This window comes from Myxocyprinus asiaticus, chromosome 21 (genome assembly GCF_019703515.2).
Source record: "Myxocyprinus asiaticus isolate MX2 ecotype Aquarium Trade chromosome 21, UBuf_Myxa_2, whole genome shotgun sequence".
NCBI classification, from domain to species: Eukaryota; Metazoa; Chordata; class Actinopteri; order Cypriniformes; family Catostomidae; genus Myxocyprinus; species Myxocyprinus asiaticus.
The window spans coordinates 19,389,407-19,412,809 of record NC_059364.1 but is presented as its reverse complement, the minus strand read 5'-3'; the positions used below and the strand labels follow the sequence as shown (position 1 = coordinate 19,412,809).

Genomic DNA, 23,403 nt, shown 5'->3' with positions numbered 1-23,403 from the left:
AAATAGCTTAATAAACATCAGTGCTGTTAGTATGTCAATTGCTGACCACTTAAATAAAGAATAAATAAAATAAATAAAAAAAATAAAAATCAGTACTGTATGTTTAGTATCAGTCAATTGCTGACCATTAAAATAAAGAATAAATTCAAATAAAGTAAATAGCTAAATAAGCATCAGTACTGTTTAGTATAAGTCAATGACTGACCATTTAAATAAAGAATAAATAAAAATACAATAAATAGCTAAATAAAATCAGTATTACTGTTTAGTATCAGTCAAATGCTGACCATTTAAATAAAGAATAAATTCAAATAAAATAAATAGCTAAGTAAACATCAGTACTGTTTAGTGTCAGTCAATGGCTGACCATTTAAATAAAGAATATATAAAAATAAAATAAATAGCTAAATAAACATCAGGGGCCAGTTGCACCAGCTATACGTACGTTACAACTTAGCCTAGTTGTGGCGTAAATGGGCACTAAGTCACAATTTATGCTCTACTAAATATTTGACTGTTGCACCATCAAACTTAGGTAGAACGTAACCCTATATATATAAACTAAATATTTACGGCAGCCTCCGACCAGGAGTAACTGATGGAATTAAAAAGCAGACTCATTTAATGACATCAATGAGCTCATGTTTTGGTTGACAGGCATCAGTCCTTTCGACATATATGATGGTGTTGGCATTTACACTCGTTTACATTTACGAGAGAGAGAAAAAAACCTTTTAAGCGGCTCTTCAGTATGAAACCGTTTTAACGGTGCTGTTTTTAGGGTGCGTCGCCTGGTGTCAAGTTTCAAAATTTAAAAAATATATATAGGATATTAAAATGAATAAATGTCTATTTTTCCAGCCTGTTGTATTAGTATTTATCACCCCTCATTTATTTTAGATACAGTTCCTATATATTATTATTTACACAGGGCAAATATACTATTTATTAAATCTACTTTTATTATGTATCTTATTTTAATGTCTGGAAAACCAGACTTTTAAATATTACATTTTATAAATGCAATGACTGGAATTGTTCAGTTGAAGGGGGTACCAAACTGTGAATCCTGAACAAAACAGTTTGGTGAATACATGTTTACACGCTGACAAGGTATGAAAGTAGCTACATGGTTAGCTAGTTAGCTGTAAGCTCATTGCCACGGAGAGCAAAAGATGGACTTTATTTACTTTCCAGCATTGTGTCTCACCAACTAGGTAATAACATAGCCTGAAATCAACACTCACCACACACAATCCACCACTGCACTGTTGTCTGCTGAGCTGCAAAAAGATGCTCTGATGTTTACCTTTCAGGCTGCTACATTACTGACTGCAGTGACAAACTATAGCTGGCTAACAGCAAACAGATGTGATAAACATGAGTGACATGGTTGTCAGGGACAGGGTTAACGTTATATTAGTTATATAAAATAATGGGGTCATTTTTTATTAACTTTCCAGTATGTATTTCACAAACTAGTTAGCAATTTAATGAGAAGAGACCACTCAAATCCGCACCGTTTAACTCCGCCATGTCTGCAGAGCCACTGTCAGCTCAGTCAGCTCTGTAAACAAAGGAGTCGGAGCATGCTCTGCTGGACAAACTACGCTATGACACCAATTCTAAAGCATTGTTTCTGCATTATATGTTCTGAAAAAAAGTTTTCATATCGGCGCATATCGGTAAAATATACGCCGATATGATATATCTATGAAAGGCTAATATTGGCCGACCGATATGCCGATATATCAGTCGGGCACTATTTTAAACAGGTTTCTCAAATATTCCGTCAATCTTCCATTACTCGGAAAACAAGAAGTCCTGCCTAAAATGCATGCCATTGGTTGAGGCAATGTTTTGAAAGTGCCACAGAGCACATGTCTACACTTTTTGGGGATATCAACTTACAAATATCTTACTTATCAATGTTTCTGCACATTTGGTTGTGTAATTATATTCACAGTTTTACCAGCCACTTTTATTTTTCATATACTGTATGTAGTTTTTTTCTACTATATAAAATGTATAGTAGAAATTAACATATATAGATCATATTGTTTATATGAGAGCATTTTTAACACATAATAATACCATAATATTATTATTATCAAAATGGTAAATTTTGCAACATGCACATAGAGGCTAAAAAGTTGACAAGCACAGAAGAGAAACTTCTTGTTCAAGTACCATTTCTGAGGCTGTACTGAATTATTATGACTACACATTACAATTCACCGGAAGTCCCAATGTCGCTGCATGCCCTTTGCTTTGTACAATAACATATACAGCATACCTTGAATTATAATGTTAAAATAAATTGAACCTGCAGAGTTGCATTCACAATGCATGTAAAACACGAAGTTCTCCATGGAAATAAAGCTAACTAAACTCAGAGCACCTCCTGTGAAGATGATCTGCAGCATTCGCATATACGACACTGTTCTTGTGAACTGTTTCCACAAGAAGGATTGAAAACTCTTCACTCGCACTGTGCTCGTAAGCGGCAGAGCACCACTGAAACTCTGAAAAGACTGCCAATAAGATACACTGACTGCTTTTCTAGTATCTTCAAAATATAATCAGGTGTGTTTTTTCAAGCATGAGTCTGTGTGTCTAAAGACATTTCTTTTTATATATCACTCTAAGCCATCTTATAGGTCGCCCGCCACTACTCAAAAAGTACCCGCATTTGGCTTGTGTGCTAATTTTATATATAATATATAAGTATTTTCACATCAAAAAAATTACACTCTTTAATTAATCTTATATTTATCATTCCAGGTTAATGTTAATAAACTATCTTTGAACTGGATGCAAACTCCTAGGTTTATACATTCTGACAGTGCAGTAACAGCATTGCTTTTGAGGTTGTCTGGTCAAATTATCAAGGAGATTTTTTTAGATTTTTGGCTGTGACCTCCAACCGTTGATTCATTAATTCTCTCAGGAGTAATTACATGGGAACTGAGGGGAGTGGGCGTGTCTGCACTGGAGTGGGTGGAGTCATCTGATCCATATCTTATGGAAATAATTACATTTATGTGCATTCATGACATGTGTGTTCTTTGTGTCTGTACACACTGACAAATATCTCCCAAGGGACTTTGGTGTCTGCTTGTGTGTGTGCAAATTGAATGTGCACTTATGCCAGCATGTTTGTCCAGCAGCTCTTAAAACGCATAGAACAGATGAGAACAGCATTCTTGTCAGTTCAGATATCTGTTTTCCAGCAAACCCTCACCTATGCCAATCTGCCATCCACCCTGGAGACTACATTCACAAACACATGCTCACACATACTCATATTCACAGAGGACAGAAATAGCCCTGTCACACAAGAGCTTGTTAACACGCTAGATTTAATCAAAGGTGTGACATTACTGTTGCCATGATAATTCCCTGAACTATTACTCTCAAATCTTCATTTCACACCTCATTTGTGTAGATGCTGGTGTTTGTACATGCTAGTGTTTATATGTTTGTGTGTATGTGTATGAGTGTGTGTGGTTTTGTGTGACTGAGAGAGAGAGTGAAAGAGCTAAGTTGGAAGTGAACTGTTTCTTCTGCTCTACAAAACAACACAAGTGTTGATTCTGATAAAAATGATTATAGAGGAAAAACAGAGTCTGATAGTTAAATAAAGCAGCAGAGAGTGGAGAACAAGTCTCAATAAAACATTCTGTGTAATCATAACAAAAGGAGTGTCTTATGTTTACTGATTGCTTTTGTTATTTTTTATGTTTTTGTCCTCTACCTGTCTCATTTAGTTTTCTAAACATGTCGAGCCACATTTCAGCGCAATATGCATAGCAGTTTTGCGAGTTAAGATGTACTAGTGATGTACAGTGCATGTGTGTGTGCAGTGAATTCCATGTAACCAGTCAGATCTGCGATGTTACAGCTTTCTTTACTTAGATGTGATAATGGACCACCAATACCTGTGGAATGGATTTAAATATGGTAATATATGTTGTGCTAAATACTTATTGATTACTGAAAGCATAATCAATAAGAAAAATATTTAAAGGATAGCTCACCCAAAAATGAAAGTTCTCTCATCATTTACTCACACTCATGCCATCCGAGATGTGCATGACTTTCTTTCTTCAGCAGAAGACATTTGAAGAAAAATCAATTGCTTTTGGTGCAAAAAAGATCAATATGTATGTCATTTTTAACTATAAATCATTGCTTCTGGTTAACAGCAGTATGAGCATTCACAAGAGGGCAAAGTTCATGTGGTCTCCCGTGTGACGTATTCGTGTTGGCATGTTATGGACGTAGTCTCACATTTTTCCTTAATTACCACAGACTTTAAAGGTGCACTCAGCAATATTCATGTTTGTTGCGCTGACTCCTAGCGGTGTAGATTCACCATCACCCAAGAGTATTGTCAGTAACCAGTGCCATAATAGAAATTTGCTTTTCGCTCTCACCTATGTTAATTTATTTTATGAGTGAAAGTGTCCATTTACAGGGGATTGTTGAGATAAAATGAGTAATATTCAGCTAGTCATGTGATCTCAACATGGCGGTGCATATGAATGTGCGCCTATCACCAAATATATTCTACAGCAGCTTTTTCTCTGAAACTGATATGACTACAGTCTTCATCTCATGAGTGTACATAATTTTAAATATATATAAATGTGTATACAGTACTGTGCAAAAGTCTTAGGCACATAAGATGTTTCACCTTCAAGGACAATAAGAACAGGTGTCATGTTTTTGATATAACCGTGCTTGCTTCATTTAAAATATTACGTGTGTGTAAATTCACTTGGAATATCAATCACTCATAATTGTCCTTTAAGAAGCACCAGGGGATATTGTTTTATCCATTAGTCATTGTCTCTCTTTAGTCCAACCTGTGTGCCATTACTAGTGTTCCTGTAGAGAACCTGACGATGATGATGGTTAGAATGCACACATGCACACAAACAGCCCTTGTTAAAATGATAAAAAAAATTCACCACATATTAGGTGACACACATTGACCATTGAAGGTGTGTGTGTGTGTGTGTGTGTGTGTGTGTCCACAAGGATAGTAAAACCTGAGATCACCTGCATTGTGGGGACCAGCCAGCGGTCCCCACGAGGGCAATGGCTTAGTAAACATACTAAATGCTAATGCACAAATGTTTCTGTGAGGGTTAGGTTTAGAGGTAGGGTTAGGGTTAGAGGACAGAAATTATCGTTAGATCCATATAAAATCCATAGAAGTCTACAGGGTTGGGGAGTAACAGAATACATGTAACGGGATTACATATTTAAAATATAAAATATAAGTAACTGTATTCCACTACAATTTACAATTTACAGTTTAAATAATTGGTAATTAGAATACAGTTACATTCAAAAAGTATTTTGATTACTGAAGAGATTACTTTGCATTTTATTGTCATTTGTTTCATTTAATATTTAGTCCTTTCAGATGGAAAAAATTTATACATTTAAATGATGCGATCCAAAGTGCATTTGAACAGTGGTGAAACACTTTCTTATGATGTGTTACATTCATACGAGCAGACAGAGAATAGAGATAGAAATAAACCTTGTGTAAATTGTCAGCTTTACGCTAAGCTAAAATGCTATTTCTAGCCATTTTACATGCACACGTTACCAGGCAAGATCATATTTTTTTATCAAGAAAATTCATGTTAGATCATAATTAATTTTTTTTCTAGTAAGACCTTTGATATTAGGGCAAAAATCGTATTCTTGATAATAATTTTTGTATTGTTTTCCTGTAAAAATATAAAAAAATCCTTAAAACAAGATCAATTTGATTTATTTTGTTTTAGAAACAAATAAGATATTTAGGTTTTTCAGAGAATGTATTTTTAACATGTGTATTTTGTCTTACTGTACTGGCAGAGATTTTATAGTCAAAACAAGTGAAAAAACTACCAGTGCTGAAGAAGTAATCCAAAGTATTTAGAATACATTACTGACCTTGAGTAATCAAACAGAATATGTTACATATTGCATTTTACAGCATGTGTTCTGTAATCTGTAGTGGAATACATTTCAAAAGTAACCCTCCCAACACTGGAAGTCTATGGAAATCCCTACGATGAAATAAAAAAATAAATGTGTGTGTGTGTTTGTGTGTGTGTGTGGGCAGGTTTAGGTGGTTTACGAGGATGATTTTTTTAGGTTACAAACTAGTAATTACAAGGATATTATGCTATAAATGTGGTTTATGAGGACATTTCTAGTGTCCCCATAATTCAAATCGCTTAAAAAACACATTAAACGATGTTTTATTGAAAGTTAAAAAATGCAGAAAGTTTTTTGTGAGGGTTAGGTTTAGGGGTAGGGTTAGATGATATAATCTGTAGTTCGTACAGTATAAAAATCATTATGTCTATGGAGAGTCCTCATAAGGATAGCCGCACCAACATGTGTGTGTGTGTGTGTGTGTGTGTGTGTGTGTGTGTGTGTTTGAAGGGAGTTATGTGTAAGTGATGATGAAGGCATTATAAGATCTTTTTTGCTATGTATACAGTAGTTAGTGGAGATGCTGTCAGCTGTGTGTCAGCCTTCCCAGAAACACCCACATCATCAACAAGGGTATTAGCCAGGCTATTACTTGTCGAGAAATCATTTGAACTATCATGTGACGTGCACTAGCGAAAAAGAGAAGTTCTCTCAGCCTGCTCTGTTGCAACACACCAATAGTGAATAATCAACAATACAGAACAAAAGATACTGTACCCCTTTATCCATTGCAAAATCACTGTAACGCACAGTGTTTATTGGCTCATTTCTTTTATATAATGGTGAGAACAGCAAAGGCACCAGTGTTCAATAAATAATGACATGTATTAATAATAATCACATAAAACACTTGTTCTGCCATGTAATATAGTTCATTAGCCTAACTGAAGGATGATTATGGTTGCTAAGCAACATGGCAATTGGTACATTAATATATAATTCAACTGATGTGCGATCACAGGTGTGGGTAAATCGACACAATAACAAGAGCAGGACATAGTTGCAAGTTAAGATGAGTGATAATAGGTTAGAGCAGTTCAGGATATACCAGTAAATTGTAGGGTTGTTTGATGATTCAGTCATAATATCTGTTTGCTATGCAAATTAGCAAAGTAGTAATTGTGTTTGAATGTGTTTTTGTGGTACTTCCTGTGAGATACAGGAGCGACAGTGGCATTGGTGGTATTGTACTGGGTGGTATAACATAGTATTGAACATTGGCAAACAAACATGTACAATGTATGATCTCTCATAGCCAGTGCCTAGTGGTTAATGCAGACGCTAAAGACACAGTGTGCCACAAGCTCATGTGGGAAATGCTGAAATGGAACCTCTTAAGTGATTTGGAATACTCTACATAGGCAGCAATTCTGTGCATCATACAAATGATTTGCCATTAGCATGGTGCTAAGGTAACAATGTGATACTCTAAAGCCATCTTTATACTGCAAAGTTGCCAGAGATGCTGCATCTGATGTGGCATTTAGGTTTATTTACACAGACTGTTTAGTGCTGCTCAGAGCAGGCATAAATGCATTTACACAGAGATTACAAATGCATAAATAGTGTTATGAGATTAATGTTTTAAATATTAAACAATGAATATAGAAATATGAAATGAATGAAAGTGTGATGTTATACTTTTAAATATTAAACTAAATTATAAAATATATGCTCTGTCATAACAAAGTTTGAGGTAGTTTTGATGCTGATTTTGTTTTACACAGAACCAAAGCAGCATCAGAACTGCCTTTGATACTAGGTGCTGAGGAGCTTCAGAGCAGACATAATTTAGTCTAGCTTTTATGTGGCATTGCATCTTTACACAGAATTTTGAGCAGGCACAGAGCAGCCTTAACTCAGCTCTGTAAAGGTGCCTTAAGAATAAAAAATACCCACAAAAAATAAAAGTAGCAGGTAAAATAGTCATTTTGTAATTGAGCTGTTTTTATCAATACAGTAATTTTAAAATTGAATTAATTATATTTAAAATTTATGTTTTTTTCACTCAGCATGTCACAATGCATTTATGGGACTGCCTTCTCTGCTAAAGATACTTGTGATACTGTCTTAGAATTTGGGCAAAGAATGCATCTTATAAAGGCAGCATAATGAAGGTAATAGGATTGGTTTGAGACACGCTAGTGCTTACAGTCTTTGTTGGCAGGATTTTATCAAACATTGTCACAGTTTGAGGTCTGAATGTTGAGAAATGTTGAATCTCTTGGCATTAATAAAGTCCAGATCCCACATGTTTCTAAAGCATCATTAAGAGCACTGCAAAGCTGAGGGTAAAGCTGCAGTCAATATATTTATTATGTGGACGATAATGACAGCTTTTTTAAGTTAATGATAAAGTATTGCTTCCATGACTGCAGACTTTCTGGAGCTAGCAAAATTACACTGTCTGACACCCTCTGTGGCTTTTGGGGTGAGTATTGCCATTCTTTTGTGTATAATTTGTTACTTTTGTGTGTGAAAGAAACAAGACCGGTCTAGGAAAATTTGTGATTTTAGTCCACATTATTGTTAGCTGTGTGTTTGTGTGTGTGTGTGTGTGTGTGTGTGTGTGTGGGTGTGTACTTACTTAGCTATTGTCATGGCAAAACTGTCTCCAAAAGTTAGCAAAATCTGACAAAACCACTCTTCAAGGAAGTCCTCATTAGGGAAACCGATTCATAAAGCAAGTTCTTTTTTTAATTGTATTATTATTCTAAAAATGCCAAAAGTTATTTTAGGAGCAGGGATAGGATATGTAATTATAATTAGCTTTATATTCTTTAAATCAATAGAAGTACATAAGCAACAAATAGCTAAGTAAAGGTGTGTTTTTGTCCCTTCTAGCATTTTTTTTTATTATTGCAACCTAAAAAGCAACCGCTCCACACATATCCCAAGTGCAGCTGGCTTTGGTTTGGATATGAATATGATGTTTTTGTGTTTGTGCATGGGTGTGTGTGGATGTTTACACATATGTGTGGATGTTTACACCCTTCCCAGAGACTGAGCGCTGGGAGGCTTCAGTCCTGGCTGTGTCTTGTCTATTATTACCTTGATAAATACCTGCATACCTGCCTCTTAAGAGCTTTCCTCTTTTTAGAGACCATTCCAACTAAATTGTGGGCTGCCTAAGGTCTGATGGTTATTCGTGTCTGCTCTTCAAAGTATGAGAGCTTTTTTGTGTAAAGTTACTGTCCAGCCCAGTGGGTTAGGAGGGCCAGTGATTTAGCATTTCAGTCAGCCACAAAATCCCAAAAATGTTCAGTCTGTAGCTCTATCTTACTGATTTCATCTTTCACGCTGACTTTCACACACATTGTCACCCAAAAGATCTTTGCTTTCACACACATACACGTGCACACACAAAGATCTATAGTACACATTCTCACTCTGCTTCACTCCTTGTTTCGACAAAATGTCTTGTATTTTTTTCTCTCGCTCTGTGTGTGACAGAGAATGACAGGCAATGCTTTTGACTGGTGATTTTGTGTAGCAATCGATGCCATGTTGAGGTAGTGTGGAAAAAGAGAATTACAATTGCTTATCGACAGAGAAGTCAAAGTCTGAAAAAGACAAGCTGACAGCTGAGGGAGAGGAGAATGAGCGGGAGCGACACAAAGAGAGAGAAAGCAATGAAGGGGAGAGGGAGAAAGATAGAGATGCCGAGTTAGTCATTGGCACAATGCATGTTTGTGACTTGAAAAGGAGAGGGTATTTGTGAAAGTGCTCATGCGATTGGATCTCTTTGTGTTTAACAAAGTAGTATCATTATTATGTTTTTAAGACACATGGGGAGTATAAAATGGAGAGTTATATTATATTTGAACAGCACCCTTCAAGGTATTGCTTGAAATCATCCTTAGTATAATGTGTGACTGAGATAGATAGATAATGTGCAACTGAGATAGATAGAAAGATGGATGGATGGATGGATGGATGGATAGGTAGATAGATGTGTGTCTTAATGTATTTATCACTGTGGGCTTGGAGAAAGGATGTAGCTGTCACATTGTGACACAAATTTGGACTGGCACTTTCAGCCAGGACCTTCTAGTGTCATTCCATCCACTGACCTATCTGGTGTGTGTGGGTAAATTTGATTTTGTTGTGTATATGTACACAATGACAATACATGGGGCTACACCCATTTTGACATGCAATGTCAAGTAAAATCTCAAGGTATTATGTTATAAATAATATTAAAGTAATATTATGAAGCTACAGTGACCTCCACATGTATTTTTGGACATGTAAGCCACATTGTATCAATGTCATTGCACTAAAAAATATCAAACCAAGTGACCTTTATTTTTAAAGAAATATATTGGCATACTGTATTATAGCAAATAAACACACTTTACAAGCAAAACATTTCGGGAAGCTGACTTCATACATCCATTAAAAATTACCTTGGGACCATTTAGTTGAAAGTAATTGGGAAAGTCAGCTTTGAGAAAAGTTCAAGCATGCAGATGCCGCTTAGTTTTATGTTGTGTAATATAATGCAATGGAATTCATACATTTTTGAGTGTGACTCAAGGCCCCGATATACTTCCGGAGAAGTTTTTCTTCGTTCTTCGTTCAGGGGTAAAAAGAAGTTCGAAACAGCCAAGCAATGGTATACTGTTTGCGAACATTCAGACACCCGGCACACCGCTGTGGGAGGTGTTTATAAGTACATTTAAATATGAGGATGCTCAAGACTACACATAAAACCTTAACATTAAAATGTGTTGTCAATTAATTTATGCCTCCTTCTATGAGTAGAATTCACATGAGGTTAGTAAAAGAAGCTGTTTTAACAACTAAATTATGATTTAAAGTAATATATATGCAGTAGATAATGTTTAATTTGTCTTATTTACATTTTGAATTCATTCTGTTATTTAAATGTATGTTGACATTGATACTGTTGCAAAGATGGGTGTATAAAAGAGTTAATGGGCAAAATACAGACAAAAGAATGATGATAAAAGAGGCATATCTTACTTTGTGCAGATGTGTGAATGACTTTCGCTGCAGATGGCACATGAGTGAATGGGCACTTAAGAGTATTTAATTGATTTGATTCCTTTTGTAGACTAATTAAATAATAAAAATTGACATGGTCTTGAAAAATGTCTGTGCGAACGATCGTACAGATATAGTTACATTTTCACCAGCTCACTAATAACTCTGCATGCCGATGTGTTCATGCTGACTGATCTTGACTGACTGAACAACATAAACAGAATTAGCTGTCAGCCTCAAGGTAGGTGGAGCTTCAGGTCACACCTACTGATGACATGGACCAATGGCAGTAAAAAGGTGTTTAGCAGCCAGTAGGAAGTTTTTCTAAAAGTTTTCCTCGGCGATCTGTTACGAACTTCTGAAACGAACTCAAAAAAACTTTCTTTTTGGCCAGATTTCGTTCTAAATGACATCACACCTGTTCGTTCTTCGTTTGAAATACTGTATATCGGGGCCTTTAAGTGTTTATAAGTGTAAAATACTTCTTCAGTACCACTGTATATTAATTGTGTAATACTAGCACTATTTAATGTTAATTTAATTTATTTGTAATGATTTTGAAATATTTGTGTTGATGCTATAGCGTATTCTGATCGTTGGTCAAGCATAGTTTGTTTGGTCTCACTCTCCCTTTCTCCTTCACTTCTTGCCCTTTCTATTGTGAACTGACCCATCGAGCATCCTCTCTCTTTTTATGTAAAAACACCATCGCAAATCCAATTTTCAGCTTGCTCTTCCCTCACCCCTTTCACCTCTGCAGTCTGCAGACAAGTTCAGACCTCTGTACCTCTCACACACACGTGTTCCATCAAACAGAGACACAGGAAGAAAGTTGACCTGCATGTCAGCGTTCAGAGCATTTATGTTTCCTCCCCACCCACTCTCTCACACACTCTCCTTTTCTATCTTCCCATCTTTCTCTTTGCATTCTCGTTTCACCACTTATTGAATTCTGACCCCTTTTCATTGGTGCAACAACTTGATATAACAGAGAACTAAATTATTTTCCTGCACTGCAGCAAACTAGGCTACGCCAATGGAAATGTTTTAGTCACACCATTTCAATGACAGCTGATGACAGTAGTGCGTGTGTGTGATAATTAAACTCATACAGAGCTTTCATCCATGAGAGCCTTTGCAGTTTTAGTGGCTGGACTTTCCTCTGTCTTGGCCAAAGAGAGGTGTTATTTTTTACAGTCTTATTTTTGTTTTTAATTGCCTCTGTTGTCATTAATGATTACGCCTGTCAATGAGAGAGCAACTCAGCAGTGAATTTTTAGGTTGACATTGAATGTCCTGTCATTTTCGTTTTGCAGGCCAGGGAAGAATTTTAAATGAAAACAAAAGCAGTGATAGATCACAGGAGCAGTGGCGTTGTGGTCATTTTGAATGTTTTGACATATTGAGGCATAGTGCTGATGGAAAATCTGGGTTTGAATACTGCCCAGGTCATGTTACCATCCCATCGACCCCACCCCCCCACCCCTCTCTCTCCATGCCTTCCTGTATCTCTCTACTACTGTGTCTATCAATACAATTTGGCAAAAAGTCCAACAGAGTAATTAAATACAAGAACATAAAAGCAACTATTTAATTATGTATTGGTACCGGATAAATTCAAGGATATCTAGTATCTAAATAGAAGCTGTTATACATTATCATCACCTAATAATAAAAGTTAGTCATAAAACAAACATTTCACTGCTAATGAACTTAAAGTCCCTGTGAAGTTCCTTGATGAGCGCAGTTTGATTTAGTGTTTTGATGTATTTCTTTCTGAAACAGTAAGTGGGGGCAGGACATGTTGAAAGGCCCGTCCCATTTTGAGAAGCGATCCCAATACCGGCCAGCTTTTCTAAAGACTTGAGGACCGAACGATGATCTAACCAGCCCACAAATCACACATTACATTGCAGTCTTTGCTTATGATGAGGCTGGAGCTGTTGTGCAAGCCCAATGAGGATGAATGAGAAACAATCAAGTAAAAGATAATACAGTATATCCATGTTTTGAATTACAATACACTAAGCATAAAGAATAAAGAACTCTTACTCGAGCTGTACATCCCAAGAAACTTCCAGCTAAACCAAAAATATAAATCAATTCCAGCAACATTACTATGCAGTATTCCCTTCAGAGACATTACCCTCCACTGTGAGAGCATCAGATGGCAGAAAGATGATAACGGTCATTCTGAACTCATTTGTCAAGCGATTCTTTTTAAAAATTCTGTTTAGAATGACCTTACAGCATTGATTGTGCTCCCTTCGAAATGCCCTGCGAAGGCATGATCAGAGCCAGTTAGAACACAGCCAGACATGCTGAGGGTGACTTTCCCGTACAACTACGTAACTCACTGCTTAACCACCATAGTATGATTAAATTAACTAGCTAGTGATGGCTGTTTACTGAAACCATAGTAATTAAATCGCACATTCATCATTTGAACCACATTGGTTCAACAATATAGAGCTGTCGTTAATGACGTTACGCAGGGGATGGAGTAATAACTTATGTGGATATTAAATCATAATAGCTTATTTACAAGTACTCTAGAAAGCTGTTTAGTGCACGAAAGCTGCTGAAGACACGAAAGCGGAGTGCACTATGTAATGTGACAGCACTGCAATAGTGGGGTTTCCCTTTAGGCTACATCAGACCTCAGGGTTCCCCCGTTACACTTGAGCACATGTAACATGTAACACATAACATCAAAAACATGTAAGAACTTTACTTTTTATGGAGTGTTAAAGCACTTTCTCTGCATCTGCGTCTACGTGACATTTCAGAACAGGCTTTCTGCAAAACCCCTGAATAAGCAGTTTTCTTAAGTGCACATATACGTGGCCAAAGTCTTGATAGAATGAAAGATATATATGGAATAAAATATATATTGTAAAAGCCTCAGTGAAATCAAATGATGTCCACACTGCAAACTAACAAGGAACTATGCTTCTAACCACAGGTTAGCTGTAACTCCAGAGCTGTAGTTCCAAACTTCCAAACTGGAACTATGGTTTTGGGAAACACCAAATAATCGAACTCTGTTGGTAACGGTGGAACTTGCGACCATAGTTGGCTAACGATGCTTTTGGGAAACACACCCTGAACAGTTGGAGGGGGAGGGTGTGTTCTTGTTCTAGAAAGCCGGAAGAGAGAGACTGGAGATTTTAAAGACTTACATCTTCTGAAAATGTTGTCAATGTTTAGAATTACACTAGCATATAGATGACCTTAAAGCTAATAGATATGGGTTTTAAATAAGCAAAACTTTCATTTTGATTTCACTGGGTCTTTAAAGAATTTGTCAGCTCTAAAAACCGTGTGCTGCAAATCAATGAAAATGCAAACAAACAACTTTCTCATTTTTCCCCCCGACATCAGCATCTTCAGACCTAATTTTCACTTGGTACTCAATAGCCTGTGTAGCTGTTAGCTTTTAATGCAGAAAGGTTAACAGCATTGTTGTGTCAGAACCGACAGGGCCTGGGTGTGGAGCCATTAACCTCACAGGCCCTTGGATAAGCTCTGTGCTGAGGTGCTGCGAGGAATCTGTCATTGGGAAAATGTCAGGGGATAATGTTTGATCACTGGGCATTTCAATGGAAGGTCATTCTCCCCCGCCTTCATCTTGGGTCTGTTTGGACTCCCCAGGGATGCTTTGCTGAGCATGAGAGAAGCAAACACTCTATCACTGGGGCACACTTGAAATGTCAGAGACCATGGCTTACTCTTACACACACTACTAGCAAACACTCAGACAGTCTTGCCACTATCCCCAAGGCCAAGCTCATTTGCAGTGTCAGATACACTCAGATACTCTTGTGTATACACACTCACATACAGTAAACTGTACATGTTCTTACCACTTTCTTTCTGTGTGTTTAGATGGCAGTGATTACAGCGAGGTTCTCCCGGATTCATTTCCATCTGCCCCAGCCGAACCATTGCCGGAGTTCCAGAGCGAGCCAGAGGATGCCTTCATTGTGAAAAACAGGCCTGTCAAACTCTCCTGCAAAGCTGCTCCTGCTACGCAGATATACTTCAAATGCAATGGAGAATGGGTGAACCAGAATGACCATGTCACCAAGGAGAGTCTGGACCCCATCACAGGTAAAGCCTGCTAACAGGTATCACTACTCTGCTGAAAAGACCAGCATGGATGGTCACCACCATTTAAAATGTTGTGTATTTGATGCTGGTGTCCCTACCAGGCCATAACCAATTTAACCACTAAGACTATTTTGGTTAAGCATTTTCATGAGAAAGACCAGTTGTTGGCTATACCGGTTCACTAACCAACATAAACCAGCCTGGACCAGCTTGGAAATTCATTCTAGTCTAAACTGATATTTTCTGCAAGTTACACACATACAGTATACTGGTCTCAAAAAGTATTCAGACATTTAAGCTACACTCAAAAATGTATGAATTTCTTTGTATATGCATCAAGTGGCATTTATTTTAAAGGGATAGTTCACCCAAAAATGAAAATTATTTTATTATTTACTAACTTTCATGCCATCTCAGATGTGTATGACTTTCTTTCTTCTGCTGAACACAAACAAAGATTTTTAGACAAATATCTCAGCTCTGTAGATCCGTTAAATGCAAGTGTATGGTGGCCAGACCTTTGAAGCACCAAAAATCACATAAAGGCAGCATAAAAGTAATCCATGCAACTCCTGGGGTTTAATATATGTCTTCTGAAGTGATGCAATCACTTAGAGTGAGAAACAGATCAATGTTTCAATCCTTTTTTTTTGACTATAAGTCTCCACTTTCACTTTCAGAATGTGAAAGTGAAAGTGGAGATTTCTAGTAAAAAAGGACTTAAATATTGATCTGTTTCTCACCCACACATATTATATCGCTTCGGAAGACAGATTTAACCAATGGAGTCTTATGGATTACTTTTATTCTGCCTTTATGTCATTTTTGGAGCTTAAAAGGTCTAGTCACTATTCACTTGCATTGTACGGACCTACAGAGCTGAAATATTATTTTTACAAATCTTTGTTTGTGTTCTGCAGAAGAAAGAAAGTAATATACATCTGGGATGGCGTGTGGGTGAGTAAGTGATGAGAGCATTTTTATTTTTCAGTGAACTATCCCTTTTAAGAGTGATAGCACAAGTACACTTTTCAAAATAGCATTTCAATATAAGAAGTTTGTTACATTTCATAGTAAAAGATGATATACTTATTGATCAAAATTTAGATAAAAGTATTTGGACACTTTCATGTTGTGAAACTTTGTGGAACATGTCAAGAGTTAATGTGTTGAACGGCACCTGTGGTTACTCTGCTAGATCACCTATTAAGGGGCACAGACTTTAACCACTAAAAATCACTTTGGGAGTAGTTGATTGTAAGGAACTGCAAAAATGACAAGAAAAGTGAAACTAGTTCAGTGAAAATGTCTTATGTCATTTGTTTGCAGATTCAATTTGGTGTGCTATTTAGTTATCTAATGCAATGACTTCTATTCATTTTTAAGTGTGACTTATGGGTCTAAATACTTTTTGAGGCCACTGCATATACTTTGTTATACTTGAACAGCTGTGTACACAGCTATGGCCAAAAGATCTGCGAAGGGAAGCTAAAAATGTAAATATGTTGATTCATTGTAACGGGGTAAGGTAGGCAAGGAGGAGGCGGGAACCGGCTGTTTTAATAACATAAATGAACTCAAATCAACTTAAACACAAACACAAACACACACAGTGGCAGCATGTGGCTCTCTCTCTCTCGAACTGGCTCCTCCAGCTCATCTTTACCCCCCTCCCGGCTGATTAGCCCGCCCTCCTCCTCGTTACATTCATATATTCTGTATAAATTATTCAGATGGATGAATTCAGATTTTTGTCTGTAGCGTTTCATCTTATATCCCCTCCCCATGTCTCTCTCTGTTTCTGTCTCTTTCTTTTGATCTGTTTCAGGCCTGGTCATGAGAGAAGTAGATATCTCTGTTTCCCGGACACAGGTAGAGGAGTTGTTTGGGCTGGAGGATTATTGGTGCCAGTGTGTTGCCTGGAGCTCAGCAGGCACCACAAAGAGCCGGCGGGCGTATGTCCGCATTGCCTGTGAGTTTGTGTTCATCAGGTTGTGATCTGTCGGTGTGAAATACCTTCTTAGGCACACACTCCACATTTAGAAGAAAGTAAACCTATTTTGGCTCTAAAACACTTTGGTTGTTGTCTACTCGTATTCAATGCAAAAAAAAAAAAAAAAAAAAATCCTAATCAGTATTTTTGTCTTGTTTTTCATTAAAGATACATCCTTAAATATGTCCTGAGAAGTAAAATGACATAAGATATCGTCTTTTTTTTTTTTTTTTCATATTCGTCTGACAAAATTTATTGAGGTTAATGCTTTAAAAAAGAAAAAGTATTCACCAATGATGTAAGGAAAATACTTTTTGCTTTCCCTTTGAATTGTTTATTTTTCTCACCCCTTTGGCATTTTTTCTTTTTCATGATTTAAGTATAAAACTCATAAAATTGTTTTGTTGTGTTTTTTTGTTTGTTTGTTTGTTTGTTTGTTTTTGTAAACAAGACAATAATACAAAGAAAAGTTGTTTTTTTTTTTTTTTTTTTTTTTTTTGCAGCATTTAATCCATAACACATACGTATGAGCAGGTCCAGACAGAATCTGTTGCATTGCAACATCTATTATTTATAAAAGTTCTATGCATTCTCCACCCCTTGCATGTTTGTTTATTAATATTTTGGTTAATTTCATAATGTATTCAGCTACCAATAACAGTGAAGTACTCTCAGGTCCATTTAATATATTTCATAGTGTTTAAAAGCCTTCCACAGAATTTAGCTAAATTTGCCTCAAACATTACAATTAAAAAGAATGGAAAAAACGTAATATATATCATTTCAGATCTAAGGAAGAATTTTGAGCAGGAGCCACTCGGCAGGGAGGTGCGTCTGGAGCAGGAAGTGTTGCTACAGTGTCGTCCACCAGAGGGCATCCCACCCGCTGAGGTGCCATCCCTCCTTCCTCTACACCTTTCTATTATTGTCAAAGTCTCCAACTGGATTTTTCTTAAGGTTTTTTTTTTTTTTTTTTTTTTTTAGCACACAGACAAAAAAATAAAAACAGTTTCTTGTTATTTACTGTGAAACCTGGGGGCAATGTTACTTTCAACTACTATGTTTTGATAAAACATTTAACAACATAGGAAATTGAACACCATCCAATTTCATTCAAAAACACCTCTGCTGTATTCAGAGCAGGTCTAGCACTCTTTAATTTTCCATTCAAATGGTAATGCACACTTTAAGTGCAGTTTTAATCCAGGAACACATCATTCTTTCATACACACTAAATGGACAGATTTCCCATATTGCGACAGGTGGACTGGCTGAAGAATGAAGAGCTCATTGACCCGGCTCTGGATTCTAACTTTCTAATTACCATCGACCATGACCTAATCATCAAGCAGGCTCGACTCTCTGATATGGCTAACTACACCTGTGTGGCTCGCAATGTGGTCGCTAAGCGACGCAGCAGCACTGCAACACTCATCGTCTATGGTAATCACTAGACCAATCAGACTGGTCGCAGGAATCTGAATAACTGAACGAATGTGTGAAGGAGAAGTTCACAACTCAAAAGTGTTTATCAGTATGCACTATATAATATGTAACATCTTGTGCATCATGTGTACTATACAAATGCAACAAGCTGTCAGTCTCAAGGCATCAAATACTGCCAATCAGGCAAGAGCCCTGGTGTCACTACAGTATGTAGGCTGCAAAGATGCTTAATAGCATCTATATAATGCCATGGCCATTAACTCCATTGCTTTCAATGTGAAGTGGATCATCATGAAATAAATGTATCACAATATCCTGATAATTGTACTAACTAAACTGTCTTCACTTGTAATTCCAGTTGTCCTAGATTTCCGAAGGTGTATTATATATTAAATATGCATTGATCTGTGATTTCGTGTTATTGCAAACTAATACATTTTCTGTTGAATTTGAAAATGATATACCAACATATCATTGTACTTTTTGAGATACAGAAACGGCTTATTAAATTTGATGTATTTGATGCCTTGGGGCTAAGACTTGGGTTGACTAATGATATGACTTGTGCTGTTGTATGGCTCAGTGAGGTTTCCTTCTCCATTGCTGGTTGTTTCTTTCAAAGTCCAATTACTGTTGCTAAAATGCTCCAATCATCTCAGAGAAAACTGCATGTCCAGCTCAAGTCTGAGTGGATCCAGAATGAATGATTACATGTGTCTGGCTCCTCCTTTCTCAGTGAGTGGTGGCTGGTCATCCTGGACAGAGTGGTCAGAGTGTAATGCTCAGTGTGGGCGAGGCTGGCAGCGACGGACGCGCAGTTGCACCAATCCAGCACCGCTCAATGGAGGAGTGTTCTGTGAGGGCCCCCCATTCCAGAGAGTCACCTGCACCACACTCTGTCCAGGTGAAGACTGACACCTGTTACAACTTTTTAACATAACATAACATAAGACAACATAACTTGCCTACTTCCACTGAAGCACACTCATACTAGGGTTATTATAGTTTTAAATAGTCTTTCAATTTTTTTTCCTTTACTTTAGTTTTTGTTAGTCACTCTATGGGCCCTATTTTAAAAGCGTAAATGGATTTGGTCAAGTGCAGTTTAATTCGGATGTTCTTCTCTGGTTATTGAGCCATCTGCGTTCTATTAAATATTCCATTCCCTTTCAAGCAATGTCAGTATAAATGAAGACAACCCATTCATAAGAATTCTGGTGTTAATAAGCTGTATGCAATGCATTAGTCGAATAGAAATAGTGAATATTTGATCTTACGGTTTTTGCGCATTAACTGTGTACTTGTTGAATGTCAGTCATGTCGGATGTACTGTAGGCATCGTTAAATTATAGAGAATGTAAGTTAAATTAATCATATTAAACTACTGACACACAACACCATCTCTAGTATTAGCTGTAATTGTCAGGGAACATAATTTGATGTTCCACTGTATTTTCTGAGTTTGGACATGAACTTTATTACCACCTGCTGGTGGAATCCCCAAACTGCAAATGCAGGAACTGAGTTAAAGGGATAGTTCACCCAAAAATAAAAATTCTCTCATTATTTACTCACCCTTATTCCATCCCAGATGTGTATGACTTTCTTTCTTCTGCAGAACACAAACAAAGATTTTTAGAAGAATATTTCAGCTCTGTAGGTCCATACAATGCAAGTGAATGGTGACCAGACCTTTTAAGCTCTAAAAATCACATAAAATCTGCACAAAAGTAATCCAAATGACTCCAGTGGTTAAATCTATGTCTTCAGAAGCAATATAACAGGTGTGGGTGAGAAACAGATAAATAAGTCCTTTTTTACTATAAATCTCCACTTTCACATTCTTTCACATTCTGAAAGCGTAAAAAAAGACCTTAAATATTAATCTTTTTTGTCACCCAAAGTGATTGCATCGCTTCAGAAGACATATATTAAACCACTGGAATCGTATGTATTTTATGCTGCCTTTATGTGATTTTTGGAGCTTGAAAGGTCCGATCACCATCCACTTGCACATTGCGCTGGCATGATAGCGCCCTCACGATAATAGAGCCCTATGACTGTTAGTTTTAGTTAGTTTTAGTGTGTTATTCCTAGTATATTTTTATCTTACTTTTAAGAATTTTAAGGCTGCCAAAGTGAATACTTATATTTAAATGTGTTTACCTTTGTTAAAATTCTCAGGGCAGTCTAGCGTTATTGCTATCTAGAAGCCTTTACATGTGTTATGAAGGGGAGTTGTAAAGGTTTTGCAAATGTTATAATATTCAGTGTATCAAGATCTAAAATTTTAATTAATTTGATCATTTTATTTTAGTTACTTTTGGTGTCATGAAAATGTATTTTAGTTTAGTTTCAGTTTTTCCAATCATGTAATAATTTAGTTTTCTTTTTAGTTTTCATTAACAATAATACCACTGATTCATGCAATCACTAACCAACAGCCACTAACAGATTCAGACAAGATCCACAAGGTGATTCATGAATCACATTAATCCAAACACTCATGTTAACACCAAATGGACATGGCAACAAGATATGTGCAGTGTTCCACAACAGACACTCTGAAGTGAACCATGTTGAGCATGCCTCCTTCACTTCGAATCGCTAACTCTGTTCTATGTTTTCTATCAGTGGACGGAGGTTGGACGGAGTGGGCCAAGTGGTCAGCTTGTGGGACAGAGTGCACACACTGGCGCAGCCGTGAGTGTCAGGCGCCCCCGCCACGTAACGGAGGACGCCACTGCAGCGGTAGTATGATGGAGAGCAAGAACTGCACAGAGGGACTGTGTGCCCGCAGTGAGTCGCATGACTTTCAACGCACAGAAGGGCAATACACCAATTAATAGTAATAAAACAATAGTCTGCAACATACGGTTGTCAGTCCTATTTTAGAGTATAAAGTTACTTTATGCAGTATTCAAGCTGCTCTTGTAAGCTGTTGTATAAACGGGACAATTCGAGACTCACATCTGTTATAAATACGGTAAATACGGTTGTCAATCCCAAACACTGACTGTGTGAGCAACATAAAAAAAGCTGGTTCTCACATCCTCACAAAGGGAAATTAGTTAGCATATGGCACTTAGCATAGATGGACAGGAGAGTAAATGCAGAGGTTTCGGCAGCCATACTAAATGTACTTAACATGAGCAAGTGGAGAAAAACTCAAGCACATCAGCCATGCGAGGGTGAGCAAGATTCATCTTGACACTGGGTGCTCATCCCAGGGCTGATTTAGGAAGAACGCAGCTGACAGCATTTAATATCTCTCTCACACACACGCAGAGCACACAGAACACAGTGCAAACTGAAAGTTTTTGAGCGATCTGTCTAGGCTGAAAGTTGGAGCACAACCCAGATTCCGGCATTAATAATGCAGCACTCACACACACACACACACACACACACATTCATACATTCATATACCCTCACAAATAGTTTCTCTACTGTCTGCCGTTCCCAAGAACACTGTTAAGACATTTAATTTTGCTCTGCCCACTGTAAACCTATCATTTCAGTGTTTATGCTTTGATGTTTTGTAATAAGCATTGATTATTTGTTCCACTTTCGTTCGCAGTCATCTCTGATCTACACTCAGAATTTTGTTTATCCATTTCCATGTTCATTCATCTTATTTATTTTTCTTTGTTTTGCCTTTTTTCTAACAGATAAAAAGGTTTCTATTGAACATACAAGCCATCGTAAGTTTGTTTTGTTTAATAACTGTTTTATTAATGTATTATTATTTGACATCCACTGTTGCATCCACCTTTCATCCTCTTTATGTCCGTGTGCATATTTATGTGAATGTTTTCTCGAAAAGCAGAGGTAAAGTGATTGGAACTGTTACGCTGCAATATGCAGTATAGGTCTGATCAAAGCAGTATTTGTGTTTATGTATGTGTGTGTGTGTGTGTGTGTGTGTGTGTGTGTGTGTGTGTGTGTGTATGTACTGTTGGACTGCCATGTCTGTTCCTTTTTATCTTTGGATACAGTATGTACAGTAGCACACTGACCTGACCTGCATGATAAATCATAACCATATTAAACAAATTGAAAACATGCATGGAAATGATCTAATAGAGATGTAATAGAGAATTAATCAGAATAAAACAATTACATTATTGACAGATGCTGATAATCTAAAAATGGTCCAATATTTTCCTTTTAAATCTTCCTGGATAATTTATGGGTCTATCACTATTTATGATTACTAGGCTTGTGATCGATGCCTTTTTCACACATCAATAATCGGAAGATTTTCCCGATGATTATCGATATACAGTATATCTGCATTTTTCCAGATATAAATAGGTCTGCTCGTTGCACAGTAGTCTTTGTCTTTTCAAACATATTTTTCAACACAACTTTGGTAAAGTGTGAGCGGCACAGTAAATTAAAGGGGGTCAAAAACCAGACGCGTCTAGCGGCGCATTCTAAAATTTTGAAAAATATTTTTCTATGATGGTACGCACACCGCAGCTGCCGCTGAGAGCTCCTGAGGCTGCTCGAACTTCTGCAGCACTATGGAGCTCAACTTGCATAGTTTCCCATTAAATTCAACCCAAATCATTATTAAAGGACAAATATAATTTACTCTAGCCATCACTGGATGATATATTGTATAGATATAATGTATCTTTCATATAGCCTACACAATGTATTTTCAGTTACAAGTATGCCTTTTTGTGGTTTGACAGCTTGAATGAAATACCTATTCAATGCCATATACTTAGAAATTGCACAATACATTATGCCATTTCTTATCATTCACTTTGCACAGTTACACCAGTTTCATAACTTGTAAACTCATCAACGTCACTTTGTTCATT

At 36.9% G+C, this 23,403-nt stretch overlaps 1 protein-coding gene across 1 annotated transcript in view; it reads left to right on the top strand.

Annotated features, from left to right (window-relative positions):
- The window catches only part of unc5b (unc-5 netrin receptor B), a 98,691-nt gene that overhangs the window by 55,735 nt on the left and 19,553 nt on the right, over window positions 1-23,403 (top strand). Inside the window, exons 2-8 of the mRNA XM_051647547.1 lie at window positions 14,905-15,129; window positions 16,958-17,101; window positions 17,910-18,013; window positions 18,385-18,565; window positions 19,305-19,472; window positions 21,203-21,367; window positions 22,240-22,272. Coding sequence (XP_051503507.1) covers window positions 14,905-15,129; window positions 16,958-17,101; window positions 17,910-18,013; window positions 18,385-18,565; window positions 19,305-19,472; window positions 21,203-21,367; window positions 22,240-22,272 — 1,020 coding nt within the window. The remainder of the gene's footprint in view (window positions 1-14,904; window positions 15,130-16,957; window positions 17,102-17,909; window positions 18,014-18,384; window positions 18,566-19,304; window positions 19,473-21,202; window positions 21,368-22,239; window positions 22,273-23,403) is intronic.